General features: G+C 26.7%; 1 protein-coding gene across 4 annotated transcripts in view; it reads left to right on the top strand.

Annotated features, from left to right (window-relative positions):
- LOC118065785 (uncharacterized protein DDB_G0286591-like) overlaps nucleotides 1-17,878 on the top strand; it is a 50,790-nt gene extending 32,912 nt beyond the window's left edge. For all 4 annotated transcript variants that reach the window (XM_035081294.1, XM_035081293.1, XM_035081292.1 and 1 more), the window contains one exon: nucleotides 13,498-17,878. In XM_035081294.1, the coding sequence (XP_034937185.1) occupies nucleotides 13,509-16,292 (2,784 nt within the window). In that variant the 5' untranslated portion in view covers nucleotides 13,498-13,508 and the 3' untranslated portion in view covers nucleotides 16,293-17,878. The remainder of the gene's footprint in view (nucleotides 1-13,497) is intronic.
- Nucleotides 17,879-18,332: the final 454 nt, after the last annotated feature.

Genomic DNA, 18,332 nt, shown 5'->3' with positions numbered 1-18,332 from the left:
CCATAAATCCCAGATTTATAAAATATTTTAAAAGCTTCAAAGTAAATTTATCTAAGGTATTCATGATTCCTGAGGTTTCGCATCAATCCTCTCGACCCTTTGTAAATATTCAAAGAGATATGCGGTTCCTTTGTTGGTTTACGAGGAATATTGCATTATTGTATCTAAAAATTCCCTCCAAAGTGTTTTTTATATCCTCATTTGTATTAAAAAAAAAATAAAATTTTACTTATTTTATTTTATATTTATGCTGAAATAAAAGTACATAAATGAAACACTCATTTATATTAAAAAAATATTATGACAGTGTTTAAGTAAACTTTTTATATTATTTTTCTTTTCTCTTTGAAGAGTGTTTAAAATGATCTTTTTTTCGCACGCCGTCATTTATTCATAATTAAAATATAATTAAAACATCAAGATGTTTTTCGTTTATGTCGAACTTGAAGTGCATATCCTTCGGCCCGTATAGTTAATGCAAAACCGGAAAGAACGGAGCATGCAATCTCTATATGATATAAAGCTTCCGGTGAAAAAATATGAATGAATAGATATCGGATAATCTTTTTGTATTCAGTCAATTGTTATTGTTTTAATAATTAATTATTTCATAAAAATAAATACCGATGATATTGAGATAAAGTCAGAAAAAAAAAATCTATTTAAAGAGCTGAATAGACAAAAAAAAATTTGATAACGATACAATCAGGTTTTTTTTGTTCTTTCAATTATCTTTCGATCTGACAAAGTAAGGGGTTTTCTTTAAAGTCTTATATTTTCAAGCACTTTCGGGTACCAAAGTGTCACAAAAAGTAGGAAAATAGATAAAATCTTAAACTCGAAAACTTTTTTAGATAATAAAATTTATTTGAAGTTTAACTTGGGATTTATTTTATTTTAAATGATAAAAAAAAAAGTGTGAAACGTGTAATGGTAAATTTTATTGAATATCCTGATAAAAGGTAAAAGTGTTGTAATTATTTGTTTTATTACATTATCACCTAAATGTGATAACTTTTATTACTTATTTAAAATTAAAATAAAAAAAAGAAAAATATATTCTAATATATAACTAGCTTTTATCGATCAAATAAAAATCTCTTGGTAAAAAATACTCATCAAAAATAATGATCAATACTTGATGTAACCACTGATCCAAACCATCAATTTTAAAGTCATGTTCCTCCCATTTTCGGTGTTCAAAGTACCAGTCTAGTTTCTGCGATAAAAATCTTCTCCCTCTGTTTAAAAATATCTTCCATTTGATTTTTTATTTTTAAATGAGTCAAACTAAAAAACCTTCCTGCCAGACCACCTTATTCAGCAGGTTAGAATTTAGCATTTTAGAACAACTACGATTGTTTTATTTAAAAAATTATCCTATAAATAAGACACTAAGCACAACCTAATTTTTCATTTACGAGTCAAACGACTTGTTGACCCGACCCTAAGTCAGGTCTCTCACAAAAAAAATAAAATAAAGGTGTGTTTACAAATAAATCTATGCTATAATTATTAATAAATCATAAATATAAGAATGAATAGAAAAGGAGAAGATTTTTTATTAAAAAATTACTAAACTATGAAAAACTTGTAATAGAATGTTAGGTTTAGGTCATTAATAAATGTATGGTGGTGTAAACATACAGTATTAATACTTTTACTTTATAAAATGAAATATACATAAAAAGAATGCATACGAGAATTAAATAGTATCATTTTATACCAACTCATCGAGCAGGAATGTTTTTGTCAGTAGAAGCCAATGCTCTCAACATTATATTAATCTCTTTTCAGAGCCGGTTTCAGTTCTCGAAAAACGAAAATAATCCACGGGTTAACATTATTTCACCATTTTTTTCCATCTCTGCATTTCAATGTGCACTGACACAATTTTTTTGTTTCCATTCTTTATCATTATTATCGTAATTATTAAATTATTAACACTGCATACTTACTGTTGATAATAAAGCTTTCTGAATAATATTTATTTGATCATTATCTCTTATATTTAGTTGCAAAAGAATTTGTTTATTTATCCTCGTATTCACATTGCTTCATACACTTGATGTTCATATTTTACTTTTATGTATATAATTTGGCTCTGTTACAAATTTAATTATTTAACAGAAGCAGGATATCTTTTTTTAAATAATCTCGTATTATTTGAGACTTATAAATAAAACTGGCATGATGTTATCACATATATGCGGTAAAAAATATTACGTACCATGAAATAAGACTGATTGAGGATATTGGAAAAATTTTTCTCGAGGTTGAATAATTTTTTTTTCATGCAACAGAAAAGAATGATGATGATGATGATGATGATGATAATAATAATGTAATCTCATTCGTAGGGTAATAATTTTAATCTACTTAATAATAATCTTAACAACAATTTCTATTATTCATATCAGTGTAATTAATATTTTATTGTTATGATCAGTTGCTGTTCTTGAACGGTCCTTATTTCATTTCCTCATTATTAAATCATTATGTATTCATAAGGTCTAAAAAGTCTATTTTCAACCAGTAGGCTAGATGAATTTATTAATATATTTTAAAATAATATAAAATTAAAATGATAAAATTTCAACAAGTAAATGAGCTCGTTCACAGGGGCTGTCGATGTTTCAATAATGGATGTAATAAAACAAAAAAAAACAAGGAAATGTTGATGTTTATTAAATAATAGTCTAGACTTAAATCAGAGACAAAGGAACTTCAATTTAGATCGGAGTGAAATTTCTTAGTGTTAAAAATATTTGTATAATTTTTTTTATGTACAAAAAAAATGATTTCTCTACAATAAGTTAAGATGCATTTGACACCTTGAACTTTGCTAGAAGTCTAGGATTTAAAATGCATATTTTTTATCACTCTCTACTGATCTGTAAAAAATTCAAATAAAGTAGAAAAATGAAACTCTATTCTTTGTTAAGTTTAAAAGCTCCGACATGAGAAAAAATCCAAAAAAGTTCATGTAAAGCGATTTCAAGCTTCAACTATTCCATTCCAAAATGCATTCTACAAAAATAAATATCGAGAAAATTAACTGAATTATTTTATCTTTATATTTCCTCAGTTATCTACAAAAAATATTGTAGATAATAAATAATCAAAAATATTTAATAGTCAAATTAAACAAATGACCTCTTAATGAAATTTAAGGAAAAAAAACAACCACGATAGTCACTTTATCATCATAAACTGTATAATTATATGACCGTACACCTGTTTATATATTTTTCTCTTCTACTGAAACACACTTGTTAGAATGCAAGTGACTTTCAATAAGAAGAAATAAAGAAAGAGAGAGTGGTCGGGAAAACCCGCGGATGAAAGCCTTGACGCAGGACTGGACAAGAATCGAAGGTTATTTGAGAGTTTCTTATTTTATTTTAGCTGTTATATTCTTTATGTTGTATAAAACCAAGTGTAGCATAGACCAATTCGCTTTTACAATATTTGGAACCTGGTGTAGCCGATAAAAGTCAAGAGAAATCCAAGGGGAGTTAATGCAAGAAGCAAAGGATATTCCGAAAGAGGGAAGAGACAATAACAAAGGAACATTCACCGGGGTGGGTCCTAATAGCCATTTACCAGTTTACCTATTGTAAAGCGACGACTTTTGACTCACTTTTGGATATTTGGGTTCCCTACTTAAATAAATACCCACCAACTCATTTTCATAAATCAAACGTTTATGTATTGATTTTTAAAGTTAACGACTATGAATCTGAATTTTAAAATCAATTCAATGAATTTATCTATTGTTTAGAATTATTTTTAAATAATTAAAATCACTAAGGATTTTTTGGAATAAGTTAAAAGTTTTGCTCCAAAATTAATTTTATTTGATGTTTTAATATAAATGATTAATTGTGATGATGAAAATCAAGAAAAATTCCTTTATTAAATTTTCAATATTATAATTCATTAAAACATTAAAGAATGCTTTAGAGTATTCTCTAAAATTGAAATTAATCCTGAACATTTAGTTGATTAAGCAAATATTATATCAGCGCTATGTAATTTATGCATTATTAAAATATTTCTAAAGAAAATATATATTTTAAATTGTTGGACTTTCCAAGAGGGCTGTTTCGTTGATCTTTTACTTATTTCATACTTTTGATTTTCAAAAATAATACAAAGTAGACTACTATATTAAAATAAACTATTTATAATTCACTAAAGTGCATGGATGTAATTTGTTAATATTTTTAATCAAAATGATGTATTATTCGCTGAATCTTCTTATTTTTAATCTAAAAATAAGCTTCAATCTTTCTTCTTCATTTGGTATTCATAATATACACTAGTACCTATAAATAAAATTTTTCATTTTATTTGGAAAAAAAAATTTTCTGTGCTCTTTTTCTAATATACGTTTGAAAGTGTTTAACCCCTTGACAATAGTTGAGATTTCAGAATGAATGATTCAAAATGAGATAGAGCATCAACAATAACGAAAAAAAGTATTTCCGAGGAAGAAAGTAAAGGAATATGTTTTGCTATAAATCATAAGGATAAAACATAAGGCGTTAGAGATTCACGATAAAAAAAAATCATTTTTATCTCATAAGTACACGAATAACAGGAGAAAATAAATGACAAGATTTCATGTTTTTTTCTCCAAAAAACATGGTTTTCTAAATATAAACTATCGAAATCCCAGGGTCGAAAACTTTTTGGATTTTTTTCCAGCTGTTTTAGAAGTTCACGATCACAAAAATATTATTTTTCGTATAAATAAATCTTTTTTATCTTATTAAATATATTTTTATTCATACTAAAAATATTTCTTTAAAAAATTGCATAATCTTATAATGACTCGAATTTTTGAATAAATTTTTCATTTATAAACAACAGTCACGTGCAAGTTAGTGCATTCACACATCATATATTACATACAATACCTGCTGCTATAATAAAAAAGCAAAAAAATTTATACACAGTTATAAACGTGTTTTACTATGTTTTTTAATCCATGAAAATCATTAAAAATACGGTCTATATTTTATTTTTAGAATCCTTCAGTCACAAAACTTTATTTGAGACTACCCAATATACACTGAAACACTAACTTATATTAACTGAACTTAAACGAACGAAAATACACCCGGAACTGAGATTGTTATTTATATAAAACCATTATTTTTTATAACCGGAGTTTATTTGAGAAATGTTTTTTGTCCAGTAGTCATTCCGGAGATAAAGAAAAAGAATACGAGCATGTTTATATTTTTTTTCTCTAATGAAATAATCAAAAATATATTACAATGTTAGTGCATTTTTCCAAGAAAATTATAATTGAAAAAAAAAACAATAACAATGTTTTTAATCCACATGCAAATTAAAATATTTATTAAAAATAATTACAATGAATAAAATTTCAAAATGTTGATAATTTAATTAATACTGAAATACAAATAAGATTTTATTATTAATTTCTTGTTTATTGATAACAGAATAATAAAAGGATCGATCTAAAAGCATATTTATGTAGTGATCAAATAGAATTGTATATAGACAGATTGTAAAAAAATTTATATTAAAAAGAAAAAAAAAATTTCAATTTCATTGAAACCACTAACAACAACTATGTGTGTCATATTTTCAACAGACCAATTCTAAAAGCTTTTGATTCAGAATCTTTCTATTATCGTTGAACTTTGGTTACATCCAAACTGTCAATCAAACCAACAAAATTCAATATGTGTTTTTGACTCGTTGGTTGCTCAACTGTTTACACACTTTGTAAACAATTACCAAGTGATGAGAAAAGTGCATAATCATAAATGACTAACCGCTGAAAAAATCATCAAATACAGACATAAAGCTCAAAAGCACATTGGTATAAAAAGTTAAAAGCAACTTGCAGTTAAATATAATGCACTCTTCGAAATACTGTCATAATAAAAACGAAATGATTGCAGTAAAAGGTGTGACTGATAAATATCTTTTTATTCAAATTCAATAATTCATGTTAATATTAATTAATGCCACATTAAATAAAATAATTCATCTGCATCTGAAAATTGATAATAATTCTATAAAATTGAATTTACAGTTGAAAAAAATTGATGTGTTCATTATTATGATGTAACATTCAATCTACCTTTTTTAAATTGACAATGGCGCCATTGTTCTAATTAAAATAAATTCCTGGCGAAATGACTAAAGTTATAATGGCAAGAAAATAATGAAGATAAGAGTGTTTGTATATTCTGTATTATTGGAGAGGGAGGCGATTGAGCGTGAAGGACGAAAGTGAATGAAGTGAGAGACAAGGTAAGAATGCCTTGAGGCCTCTCAATCTTCTGTTAAATTTATCCACTTGCTTTTCATCTTCCTGGTCACTTTTACACGTCCAGTATATATTCTTGAGTGGAGTATGCCCTGAAGGATTCTTTCAGGATATTCCCATGTGGTTCTCAACTACGTAACGGCTAAACTAACGTAATATAACAGGACTAAAACTTTTACCACTAGAGTGTTTTTAAAGTGAATTTCCATCATGTTTTTTTTCTCACTTTAATAGCTTTGAAAGTGCTTTAGAGTTTTATTGTTATATGTTTTACATAAGTATTCTGGAATTCTTCTGAAAAAACGAGACAGTGAATTGTTTCAATATTTTGCGGATACTGTTTGGTGATTCGTTGGAGAATATCGCTGAAGTGATTTCAGGATGAAACTAACTGAGCTTTTGAAAAATATTTTTTAATTATTTTTATAAATATTCCAACGTAATTAAAATTGATTGTACTACGTAATAAACCATTTTCTCTATTGAATCAAAGCTTTAAAACGATTTATATCCCTTTGTACATTTTAGAGTTCAATGAAGAGATTGGAAATTGATAATAAAAAAAAAACATCCAATAAAATTTTTAACCTTTGCTTAATATTTGAAAAAATTTTTATTATTCCATAGAAAAAAATCCTATGTGAATAATTCTATTGACAAATTTCTTCTTCTGTCGAGTGAATTTAAATCCGATCAGGGGAATAGTGTTATTGGGTTGAATTCAATAATTAAATTTAAATCATGTTCTCAAAATAAGATTGAGTAGTGGTGGTGATAAGAGAATAGTCTTCGATTCTTTTAAAACTTTCATTTCTATCAACATGAATTAATTGTTAGAATAAGTTAAATAAAATGACAAATTGAAGGTTCAATAATCATCGTGATCTTGAATAAACAAAAATGATATAAAAAAGATCTTTGAACTATTAACCAAAAATGTGAAGCATACTGAGCAGAAATATGTAAATAAAAAAGCACTAAAAATGTCTAGTCAAAGAGTTGTTATGCGAACCTCGTAGTATCTACTACTGCACAAGAAGAGGAATTGTATAGAAATGTGTAATAGCACGTGCGGTGATATCGGTCGGTCACGTCGAAAGAAGGAAGGAAAATGAGAAAAATAGAGACAGAAGTGGTTTGTACAATCCGTGAGGAGTCGATGATCAGATCTTTGAAGTGAGGAAGAGCAACGAAGAGACCAATACAACCAAACAGTTCAGTACAAAAGCAATAGACAGCAGTTTCAGTAAAGAGAATTCCAGAACACGTTCACAGTTTGTTTGGCTGCTTGCCAGTCATAGGCTTCCTTCTCTTTTTTGCTCTATCTGTAACACTTGAAAGTTCGTGTTAGTTTAGTGCGATTTTTAGGTTCAAGGCGGCCTGTATAAAGCTGAATATTAAATTAAAATTCGTCTTGTTGACGAAGTGGGACAGATTTTTTTTATGCTGAATTGTTAAAATCACCAAATGGTGCATGAACTCGGCTTGTTATGTAATCGATAATAAATAATTAAATCTTTAAAGAAAATATTTTCCAATAATTTAAATCCAATTTCATTGAATAACAATGCATAAATGTTATAATTGATGTGTAAAAAGTTATTCGAATGTATAATTGGTAACTTATTTTTATTCAATTCACATTGACTTTTAATAATTGCTATAGAATACAGATAGATATATTTTTGTTTTAATAATCAATTAAAGTTTTTTAAAAAGATGACACTTTGTCGATGATCATCAGAGTATCAATTTTATTTCTTGTTGAACATGAAGTTTTTAATATTAAATAATGAGTCAATGAGAATTCAAAATATTTAGAAATTACTTTCAAAGAAAAATATATTGATAATTGGTATTTTAATTAATGAGAAAAGTGGTTAACTAAGTAATCATTGTGATGAATATTCTAGAAAAAGAATTTCAATTGATCACGTAATATTAAGGGTAATCAATAAGTTAACAATTATAGACAACTTTAATGCAAGAGTAAATAATTCCAACCAGTGCTCGTTATCAGTTGTTAATAAAACTAGTATCACTCATCAATACTTGAGTAATAATATTCACCGGAAATTTTGAAATCACCATTCGTCTCTGTAGATTGGTACAACCAAAGCAAATATTTTTCGTAGTTAATTATAAACTCATATTTCCCAGTCCTTTGATTGATATAATGTATTAGTCATCTCCATCGTGATATATTATGGAGCAATTGAATGTTGATTTTCAGCTTCTCTGTCATATTTTCTCAAAGTCTGAATATCGTTTCACTGCAATTTACATAAAATATTGAAAAAAATATATGATAAGTTTCCATTCAAATAACATCATTTTTTTTACTTGAGAATTTTTATTGCATAAAAAAAAAGTTCTGAATTGAAGTACATCAACTTTTAGTGTAGAGAAAAAAATTAACAAATGCAATAAAACTGTATAATGTAAAGAATAATTTTAAACTCTTTCTGTACAGTTTCAAAAGTCTTTACTTATATGATAATTGTATGCTTTAAAACATTGAATGAATGCTTACGTATTCTAAGATTAGTAAAGTTCATTCACTTTGAAAGTTCGTATCTCGGAAGCTATTATGAACATATGCTAACTTACTCATTGTCAAAGTTTCAAGTTATATATTTTAACTTTAATTAAAACACCCTCATTCTTGCTACTGTCAATAATTTTGTTAACTGTTCTTAACAGAATATTCGTTTCACAACGAGAATTAAATAAAAATGTATCACGTTAAAAAATAACCAACATGACAATCAATAATCATCAATAGAAATTAGTTAACTATTTGTTGCATAACAATGTAGTACTCCAATAAGTACGTGAGAATTTAATTGTGACGATAAACTAGTAATTTATAAACAATGAATTAATTTGAAAAAATTTTTAGGATGACTGAATGAATTTCATGAGTAAAATTATTTTTATTAAAATCCAATAATTGATAATAAATATTCATAACCATCATTAGAGCTGAATATTGAAGATAAATAAAATATACAATTTTTTAATGTTTAATATTCATGAATTGATAAGGAAGAAGTATAAAAAGACAAGAAATGTTGAGTGAATTATCAGTCGACTGTTAGTCTCTACCAGAGTCGTTTCATTTCTACAATTGATCGAGTTTTATTCAATTGTCATAAGTATTTCCCAAAAAGGAACACATTTATTTTAAAAATCGATCTAATTCTATATCAATAGAATAGAGCAGTTTCAACGGAGGAAAAATTTTATCATAACATTCTTCTTTCAAAAATATAATAATGAAGTGGATTCATTTGTTATGTTTGGGAGTATTAGCATTCTTTGCATGTTTGGGTGCCTTGAATGCTTCACCAATCGATAGAAAATGGATAAAACAGCAATTAGAGGAGCATAAAGATAAATTCAAAGCAGGAAGTCGGATTGATGACAAAAAAAGTCCTAATTGTAGTGACAGTGAAAAAACTGACAATTTACCTGGTACTGTTGGTGATGATAATGGATCAGTTTTTCAATAAATTCATAATAAAATTTCAATTCATGATGATTTAACGTAATTTAAATTGTTATGTAATTTATTTGTATTCATGAAAATGAAATAATTGTAGAATTTATCCAAATGACTTTGAAAATTATACAAACAAATCTCTGTATTAATAATTAATAAAACAATTTCAATTAATTTATTAATTGTAAAAATATTATTGAATTATTATAGAAATATAAATTAATAACTTTATTAAAGTTTGTTATTTAATTTACACATTCATTTATAAATGTAGATCTTATTTCAATTCTCAAACGAACTTTATTTTTGAAGTAAACTTTTTCTGTGTAATTTTGATTTGACAAACTAAAGTAAAAACTTATAGTTTATATAACTTTTAATTTGTAGAAAGAAAAATAAAAATAAATGAGGAAACACATTTCTGATTTTCTAAATGTGTTTTATCGATAGAAAAAAATTCTTGCAATTTTTATTCGTTAGATAAATATTTGAAACAAAGATTATTGGAAACTTTGCTGTTTATCAGTGTGATTAGTTGATTGGTAGAGAAACAATTGGTTTGATCTGAGTTAAAATAAATAATTCAAGTTCAGAGTGTTGGATATAGAACAAGAAGCATGTAGGAGTCAAATAGACTGATAAAAAAGCTATAATACAATGTTATTTCTTCTAGACACTAATGTGTAACGGTTGTTTTATATTTTTATTTTATTCAGAAAAAAAAATCGAAATAAGAAAAGAGATTTTGTAGAACATTATATTTTATTTTAGAATAAATAAGAATTTAAATATGAAGAGTTTATCAAAAAATTGTGAGTAAAGATTTAGTGAAACATTTTTAATAAATTTACTATGGCCAAAAGTAGAACTGAAAATTCCTATTTCAAATATACAGAATTATACCAAGTTAAAATATCATTAAGAAAAAATTCCACTAGATGAAGTAAGGTATTTTGATAAATCCCAGATTTATTCTGCAGTTTAGAGATATTTTTACAATAGAATTTTTGCAATATTCGGAAATTTCAAATTGAAGATAGCTTTGATTAATCCTGTTTGTTCAACAGATTCCACTATTTATTGATTTTTTAACCAAACATACGGAGTAATAAATAAATTAACTTTAACATCATTTAAAATTCAATGATCTCTTGTTAAAAAATAATAAAAAACATTATTTATCTTGAAAGTAAAAGCGTATACAAAAACATAAGAAGGAATTTGATGTAATCAACTTGAATTTGTCCTTCTAATTTGACTTTATAGTAATCTTCATCCAAAAATATTGCGCACATAATTTATTCATTTGTATCAACATTAAACTAATTGAGCTAAAACCAGATAAGATATTGATAAGAACATTTTGAAAGAATAGTAACATATTTTAACAAGTGCATTAAATGTTAATTATGATTTAATGTGCAAACTAAAATAACATTATGAAACACAGAAGAAATGAAAGACCAATAAAATTTGATATCACTAAAATTAAATTTTATATATTTTTCATGTCACACATATATATATGAATATCAATGAATTACGGTAGTTAAATGATTGAATTCCTTCGAGTGTCATTGATTTTTTTACTTCAAATTTTTTAAAATATCAATTCACCTGTTTACTTCTAATCAAGAACTCATTATTTATATTGAAACAAATCAAAGGTAATAAATTTATTATTTTATTTTAGACAAAATGATGAATTAACTTACAAAAGAGGAAGTGATAATTTAAAGACTCATAGATTTCTAAGAATTTTATTAAATTACTAATATACATATGAAGAGTATTTTGATAAATTTATTAAATTTATTTCACAGTAGGCGCATATTTCATTTGATAATATTCACATTAAACAGTAATATACAACATCCTTTGATAACCTTTTACATTGAAATACATCATTATCTAAAGAGCTTGTCAAAATTGTAATAAAAAAAAATATCTATAAGTATTTAATCATCATTTTCTTTGTATTTATATTTTGTTAAATCGAAAGAATAACAAATGTTTTAACCATTTAAGGACTATCGATTTGTTATTTTTGAAAATACCATGGACCTACGAGGAAAGATTTTATTGATTATTGTGCTCATCTTTGTCATCTTAAATGATTCAAATGCGGCTTCTGTGAATTACGATGAGTCATCGGGAAATGGTAGAAATCACAGGAAAATAGTAGATAATGAAGAGAAGACATTCGGTACTGATTGTCCTGAAGGATGGAAACTGAATTCTGAGTACAAATGTGAAATTGACGAGGATATTGGAAAATATGACAGTGGATTTATATCAATTTAAAATGAAAATCAATTTTATTGTTATGATAAGAATTGATGAGCTTAAAAAATAAATAAAATTAAAAAAATAGCTTTTACTTCCATTCTTTTCCTGTGTTCCAAGTTAATACACCATATTCCGTGAGTAACTTTAATCTCGTGAGTCTATTTTTTACACTATAGAATTAAATAATTACAAACAATTTTAGAGATTTCAATTGATAAACATATTCATGTACACGTAATATTAAATTTTTCATCCCCAGCAAACACTTTAGTAAAATTAAAGCGAAGGGAAACAAGGGTAGAACCTTCAATCTTTACAGAGTGTGAGAATATTAAGGTGGAAGGAAATTTTTTGAAACTATCTAATCTAAAAGTTCAATCTGTGTCCTGTAAAGTGCATTTTCGAAGAAAGTGGTGCGATTTTTACCGGGTCGGTTAGTAACTATTAAAGTAAAAAGGCCACTTTTGATTTTGGACTCTAATAACTCACAAAAAGCACCGCACCGCAATGAATCCGGAGATCATTAGAAAGCTAAAAGCGTTCTCTTTTGAAAAAGACTTTTACATTACTGAGTTGATGATTAGGAGAATATTTTACCTAGATTCTCACGCTCGTTTAGTTCAGTTGGGTAATCCTACTGCTTTCAAGAACTTTAGCATATACCAACCATATGTAAAATATGCGACTAAACCAGCTTAACCTTGTTAAAAAAATTTCAAACATCAGCTTTTAGTATTAGAAGAGGTTGCATTAGATTGTTCTTTTTCTTTTAGATTATTTTCCCTGAAAATGGAAAATAATAGAGGATAAAGAATAATCTAAAGTAGCATCCCATCACTCTAATTTGTCCACTGTGTACATCGTGCTTTTTATAAATATCAAAACCACATATTTGAATGGTACATAAATCACTTGAATAATATTTTCTGATGAAAACAACATTTTTATTTCCAACTGAGCAACAATAAAAATATTTCAGTAGCCCAAATTTAAATCTATTAGTTAGTATTCATAAATTTTATCTGATTTGACTCAATTCTTAAAGAATTCTATTCAATCTATCAATATGTTTTTTTTTAATGATATTGAGTCATCATTTGATTTAATCGCTGATATAAACCATAAAAATGAATAAATGTGTTTCCAAATAGCAGTATTGCCACCTGTACAAGTTGATAGCAATGTCGATATATACACCCTTTAAAAACCTATGAATCATCTGTCATCATTACTAATGATTTTAATTTATCGATAAAAATAATCAATGATTTATGCTACATCCATTCCATTTCCTACGCTCTATCCAAACAATAGCTCATTATTATCAAAACATTCCAATACTTTTAATTTCCATACTTATATTTTTTTTAATTTTTCTTTGTTACAGGAACTTGCTCAATGGTGCTTCTAAATTGTCTAGGAAGGTTGCCTATCATCAAATTAGCAAGCACTATTACTGCTTCGTTTGTGAAAACAAAATTATTCAAAATGGGCTCTGTTCAAAGACACACAAATTTGCAACTCAACATGATGTTCGTTATAATCGGATTTCTAAGCTTCTTCAGTTCCATTGGAATCACCAGTTGCGCACCAGTAGAAAACGAAAATCGTCGAAAACCTTTATCAGAACAACTTAAAACTGAAGGAGTTGGAAATCCCAGTGAATTAGCATGGCAAGCGTGGTTGCTTATTGATAACGATAAGAGAAATAGTAATGGTGAAAATCTTGATTCCGCTAGTCTTTTACGGAGAATAACACCAAAAAGTATTTTTATTGCACCACCTTTGCAAGCATGTGCTGAAGGTTACCAACCAGATGCAATGAACAGATGTGTGAAAGATATAAACATAAACCAAGAAGCACACATTGATTTTCTTCTTCAACGTTTAAATGCAATGTATGCTAATTTCGGAAACCTACCACCACCACCGCCACCACCACCAAAATCCGATACATCTTCAGCATCATCAGGACCTTTCCAAGTTCACATTCCTCTTTTTGTTGATACTGATCACAAAGAAACAACAAAAAAGGAAAATACTAAAAACTCAGAAAAAAAACCTTCACTTTCTAAAGAAGAAAATACGGAAAAAGAAAGTGAGAGACCAGATGATAAGAAAGAGGCTGTTTTGACAATTTATGAGGATGTGAAAAATGAAAGTACTGGAATTGAACAATTGATTCCTGTCATGGAATTCGTTGAAGAAATAGATTCGAATTTTTCTGACATTCTCGATTTTAAATCACAAACGGTATATGACAAAGTTTCCAATAAATCTGAAAATGATAATAATAATAATAATAATAATAATAAAACAGAAAATATTGGAGAAACAATCGAAAATAAAGTCAATAATACTGATCAAATATCAAACTCATCTGGAGATTCTATTCATCCGACTTTATTTCTTTTATTACCTCCAACGAATTCTTCCATAGCGAATTTAACAGACGATATTAAAATAAATAATAATGTCAGTTTAAAAAGGGTTGAAATAAATTTTGAAAGGAAAAATAATGAATCAGTAAATGAAGATATTATTAGAATTAAATTTCCACTAACAACTACAGAACCTTCAACAACTTTACCACCGATAAAATTAATTCTAAATGTCTCAGAATCATTAGAAAATTCTACTGAAGTTGAAACTGAAGTTTATGATGACGGTAATGAGTATACAACAGAATCTAGTACAGGATATACTACAGAGAAAGAAGACGTCTTTCAAGATCAGACAGAAGAATACGAAGAATCGACAGAAAATGAAGATGAAATTCTGAAACACAGCGAAGCAGGATCAATGGTAACTTATTCTCCCACTAAGTTTCCTCATATTAAGACAACTTTTGTAGAAAATAAAGAAAATGAAAGTAAAATTTCTGGAGAAGTTACTGTTAGTAAAGATTTTATCCGCGAAACAACTTTAGTGGGTTTAAATATTGATAAAATCAATAAAGATATTAATAATAATAACAAAAATATTGATAAAAATATCAATAACAATGAAAAAAAGATTTCAAATAACAAAAATGACTTGGAGAAAAATCCTGATGACAATAAATATCAAGATAAACTAAGTACTGTTGAGGCAACAACACCATGGAGTACTACACTGCACGAAACTACTACTGAAGAAAGTACTGGAAGATTAACAACTTTTCCAATACCAACTGTAAATCAAGTATCTTTAATGGATAATAGTCCAGGTGTTCTGAGTATTGAAGAAGCAATGGAAAAAGAAAGTATGTCGCCGAAAACACCCACCATAAGATCATCAATGACACCAGATATAATTCCTCCTCAAAATACTAGTGAAGTTGAAATTTTCTCTAAGATATTAAACTCTAAACCATCAGAAACAATGACAGCATCTTCTTCAAATACTGCAGAAATGTTTATGCCTCAAAAATCAATAGATACTGATGTTCAACAAAAGCCTTCGAAGCCTGTATTTAATCTTCAGCAAATGGCATTCAAATTTCCTTCAACATCTGTAGAACAAATGAATGCTTATAATTATTACGCAGGTCCTCAAGCTTATTCAAATTATCGATATCCAGTTCAAAATAATAATCGATTTGTACTGAAGCCAGCAAATAGTCAGAAATCAGATTCAGTTAAAAATTTTGACTTGAAAAGAAAAGATTATGCAAATTATCAGAGTCCAGCATTCTATCCAATAAGAAATAGAGATCATGTGAAATTCCCTACCTTTACCCAGCCCCAAACCCAGCCAAATTATGTAAGATTTCCTTCTCAGCAAGCTAATAGTATCCATACATCAAATGATTTCAAGGAAAAAAATTACCAACATCAGTATTCTCAACCGGCATATCATTTGTTGATGAAACCACCTTATTGGCCGGTCGCATCAAATTACAGAACGAATCGACAACAATCACCTCAGAGGGTGGTTTCAGGATACCAAAACGATAGAAAAAAACAAGATCGATCGTCATCCGTTCTCGGATTCTGGACTCGAATGCCTCTTTTTCAGGATCCGACTTTTGTTCAACAACAACAAAAACAACAACAACAACAATCAAATCCCCTTGATAAAAATGATTCTTTAGAAATAGATCCAAGAATTAATGCAGCAAGAAGAATAAGTTATTACAAAGAATTGTCGCCACCAAATGGTACTCGGTCATATGCACGAAGTACACCTGTTAGACGTTGAAAAATGTCGTAGGAATAATTATTTTTAGGTTTAATTAGCAAGGTTTCGTTGCGAAAAATTATGTATCAAAAATTAAAATAAAATTATGAAATACAGGGTTGTATTACATAAAAAATGATTAATTAAGTCTACCAGTTAACGATATAATGAGGCTTTGATTTATACAAAATGTTACTTTAATTATGAAAAAATTTATTTATCATTGATGATGTTTAAAATCATGATTAAATTTTTTTGAACATCAGAACATACTCTCTAATAGAAGTGTTTCTCTGATTTTCGTTTGAAATTTTTTACTTTTGCAAATTTTTGATTATTGAAAATAATTATACGACAATTTAATCATTGAACAAGAAAAAAAAGTCGATTAAACATATATCGATTTCAAATCTGTTCATGCAGTGATTATGAAGAAAGTTTATGTTCAATTAGACTCAATGTAATCACTAACAGTAATCAAATCCCTAATTGGTATATCTATCTAGACATAACTAAAATTGAAAATTATTCATAAATTAAATAATTTCTTATGATTGAAAATTATGAATTGAAAAAAAATGAATTCCTGAATTTCATAACAATCTATTTAGAGTTAAATATACAAGTGTTCATTGTTAAAGCTTGATTATAAAAAATACGCTGGGATAGCAGTTTCATCCATTACTCATTAAACACTGTTTTTTATTAATTACAGCACCTGTATTACATATGACCATGAAAGTTATGTATTTATACGCTTGCATTTGAACACAATGAAACTCAGAATTATAAATAAAATTTCAAACAGTAATACTCATAGCAATAATGAAATAGTAAAATATTAATTAATATATATATATAAAATTTTTCGTAGTCATATTAAATACAGGTTTTTAAAAAAAAAACTTAATAAGTTTGCTCAGCACGAATCCTTGTCTTTGAAGACTGATATTGTAAAAAGAACCTTTTGTTTAGTTCTGTATAAACAAACAGAAAACATAGCATTATATAGATAGTTCTTAATTATTATCACTGTCATTAATGAATAATACAATTAATAAATAGTAAATATAATTATTATTTAGTATTAAATTAGCGAAAATTTCCAGCGTATAGTTTAATTAAATATTTCTTTATTTTTTCAATTAATTTATACAATCTGTATATACTATTAAAAGATAAAGCATTTGATAGAATACAATATCCAGAAGCATTTAAATAATTATAATTTTTTGTATTTTTATCTTTGGTCAATGCTTTATTCTTTAATCGGATTACATTAAATAATTATTGTGAAAATGACGTCTTCAATCTGTTGACTTTATAACAGGTGTCGATGAATTATAATAAAAATTTTAAATACAGGATGAAAATTATTTAGAGACGCTTGTAAAAGTAATTTTCAAAATGCATACCTACTCACATTCATATACATATATATCGATGCATACTTTTTTTAAAATGACTGATTTCTGTATACCGTTTTCTATTAACTATTCAGCATTTTATGCAACAACATATTTAATAAATTATAATGATAATAAATAATGAAATCGATTAATTAGATTGCCAAATCTATGAATTTACCTATAAAATGTCAAAATATCTACGCATGAATATCAAGTATAATAAATAAATCAAATATTCAAATTAAATATAAGTAATTTATTTAATATTTAATTATTAATTTATGCAATTGTAAAATTTGAAAAATATTTTAATAAAATTTGCATTTAATCTATTATTAATTTATATGCGCCTTTAGATTTTACTTCAAGCAACTGTGCAACCAAATTTTTTTTTTAGTATTTAAACTGCTTTTAAAAATGAAAGAAAAAAAAAATTAAGTATTTTTTAATTGCGGCCAGTAACTGTTACCATTTATCCTATTATTATTATTGATAAAAATTATCCATGATTACTTCATTGATGAGTAAACATTTTAATCTTTGTTTATTTCGTCACATTTTTTGATATTTGACCATAAATTTTAAAATTATCGTAGTTTTCATGTGACTTTGTGTACATATCTCATTCATTTATTGTCATGAATGGAAAGAA

Source organism: Chelonus insularis, unplaced genomic scaffold (assembly GCF_013357705.1).
Source record: "Chelonus insularis isolate UGA/USDA-ARS -01 unplaced genomic scaffold, ASM1335770v1 contig_323_pilon, whole genome shotgun sequence".
Lineage (NCBI taxonomy): Eukaryota > Metazoa > Arthropoda > Insecta > Hymenoptera > Braconidae > Chelonus > Chelonus insularis.
Note: the sequence above shows the minus strand (reverse complement) of the source record. Positions and strands in the feature narration are given on the sequence as shown.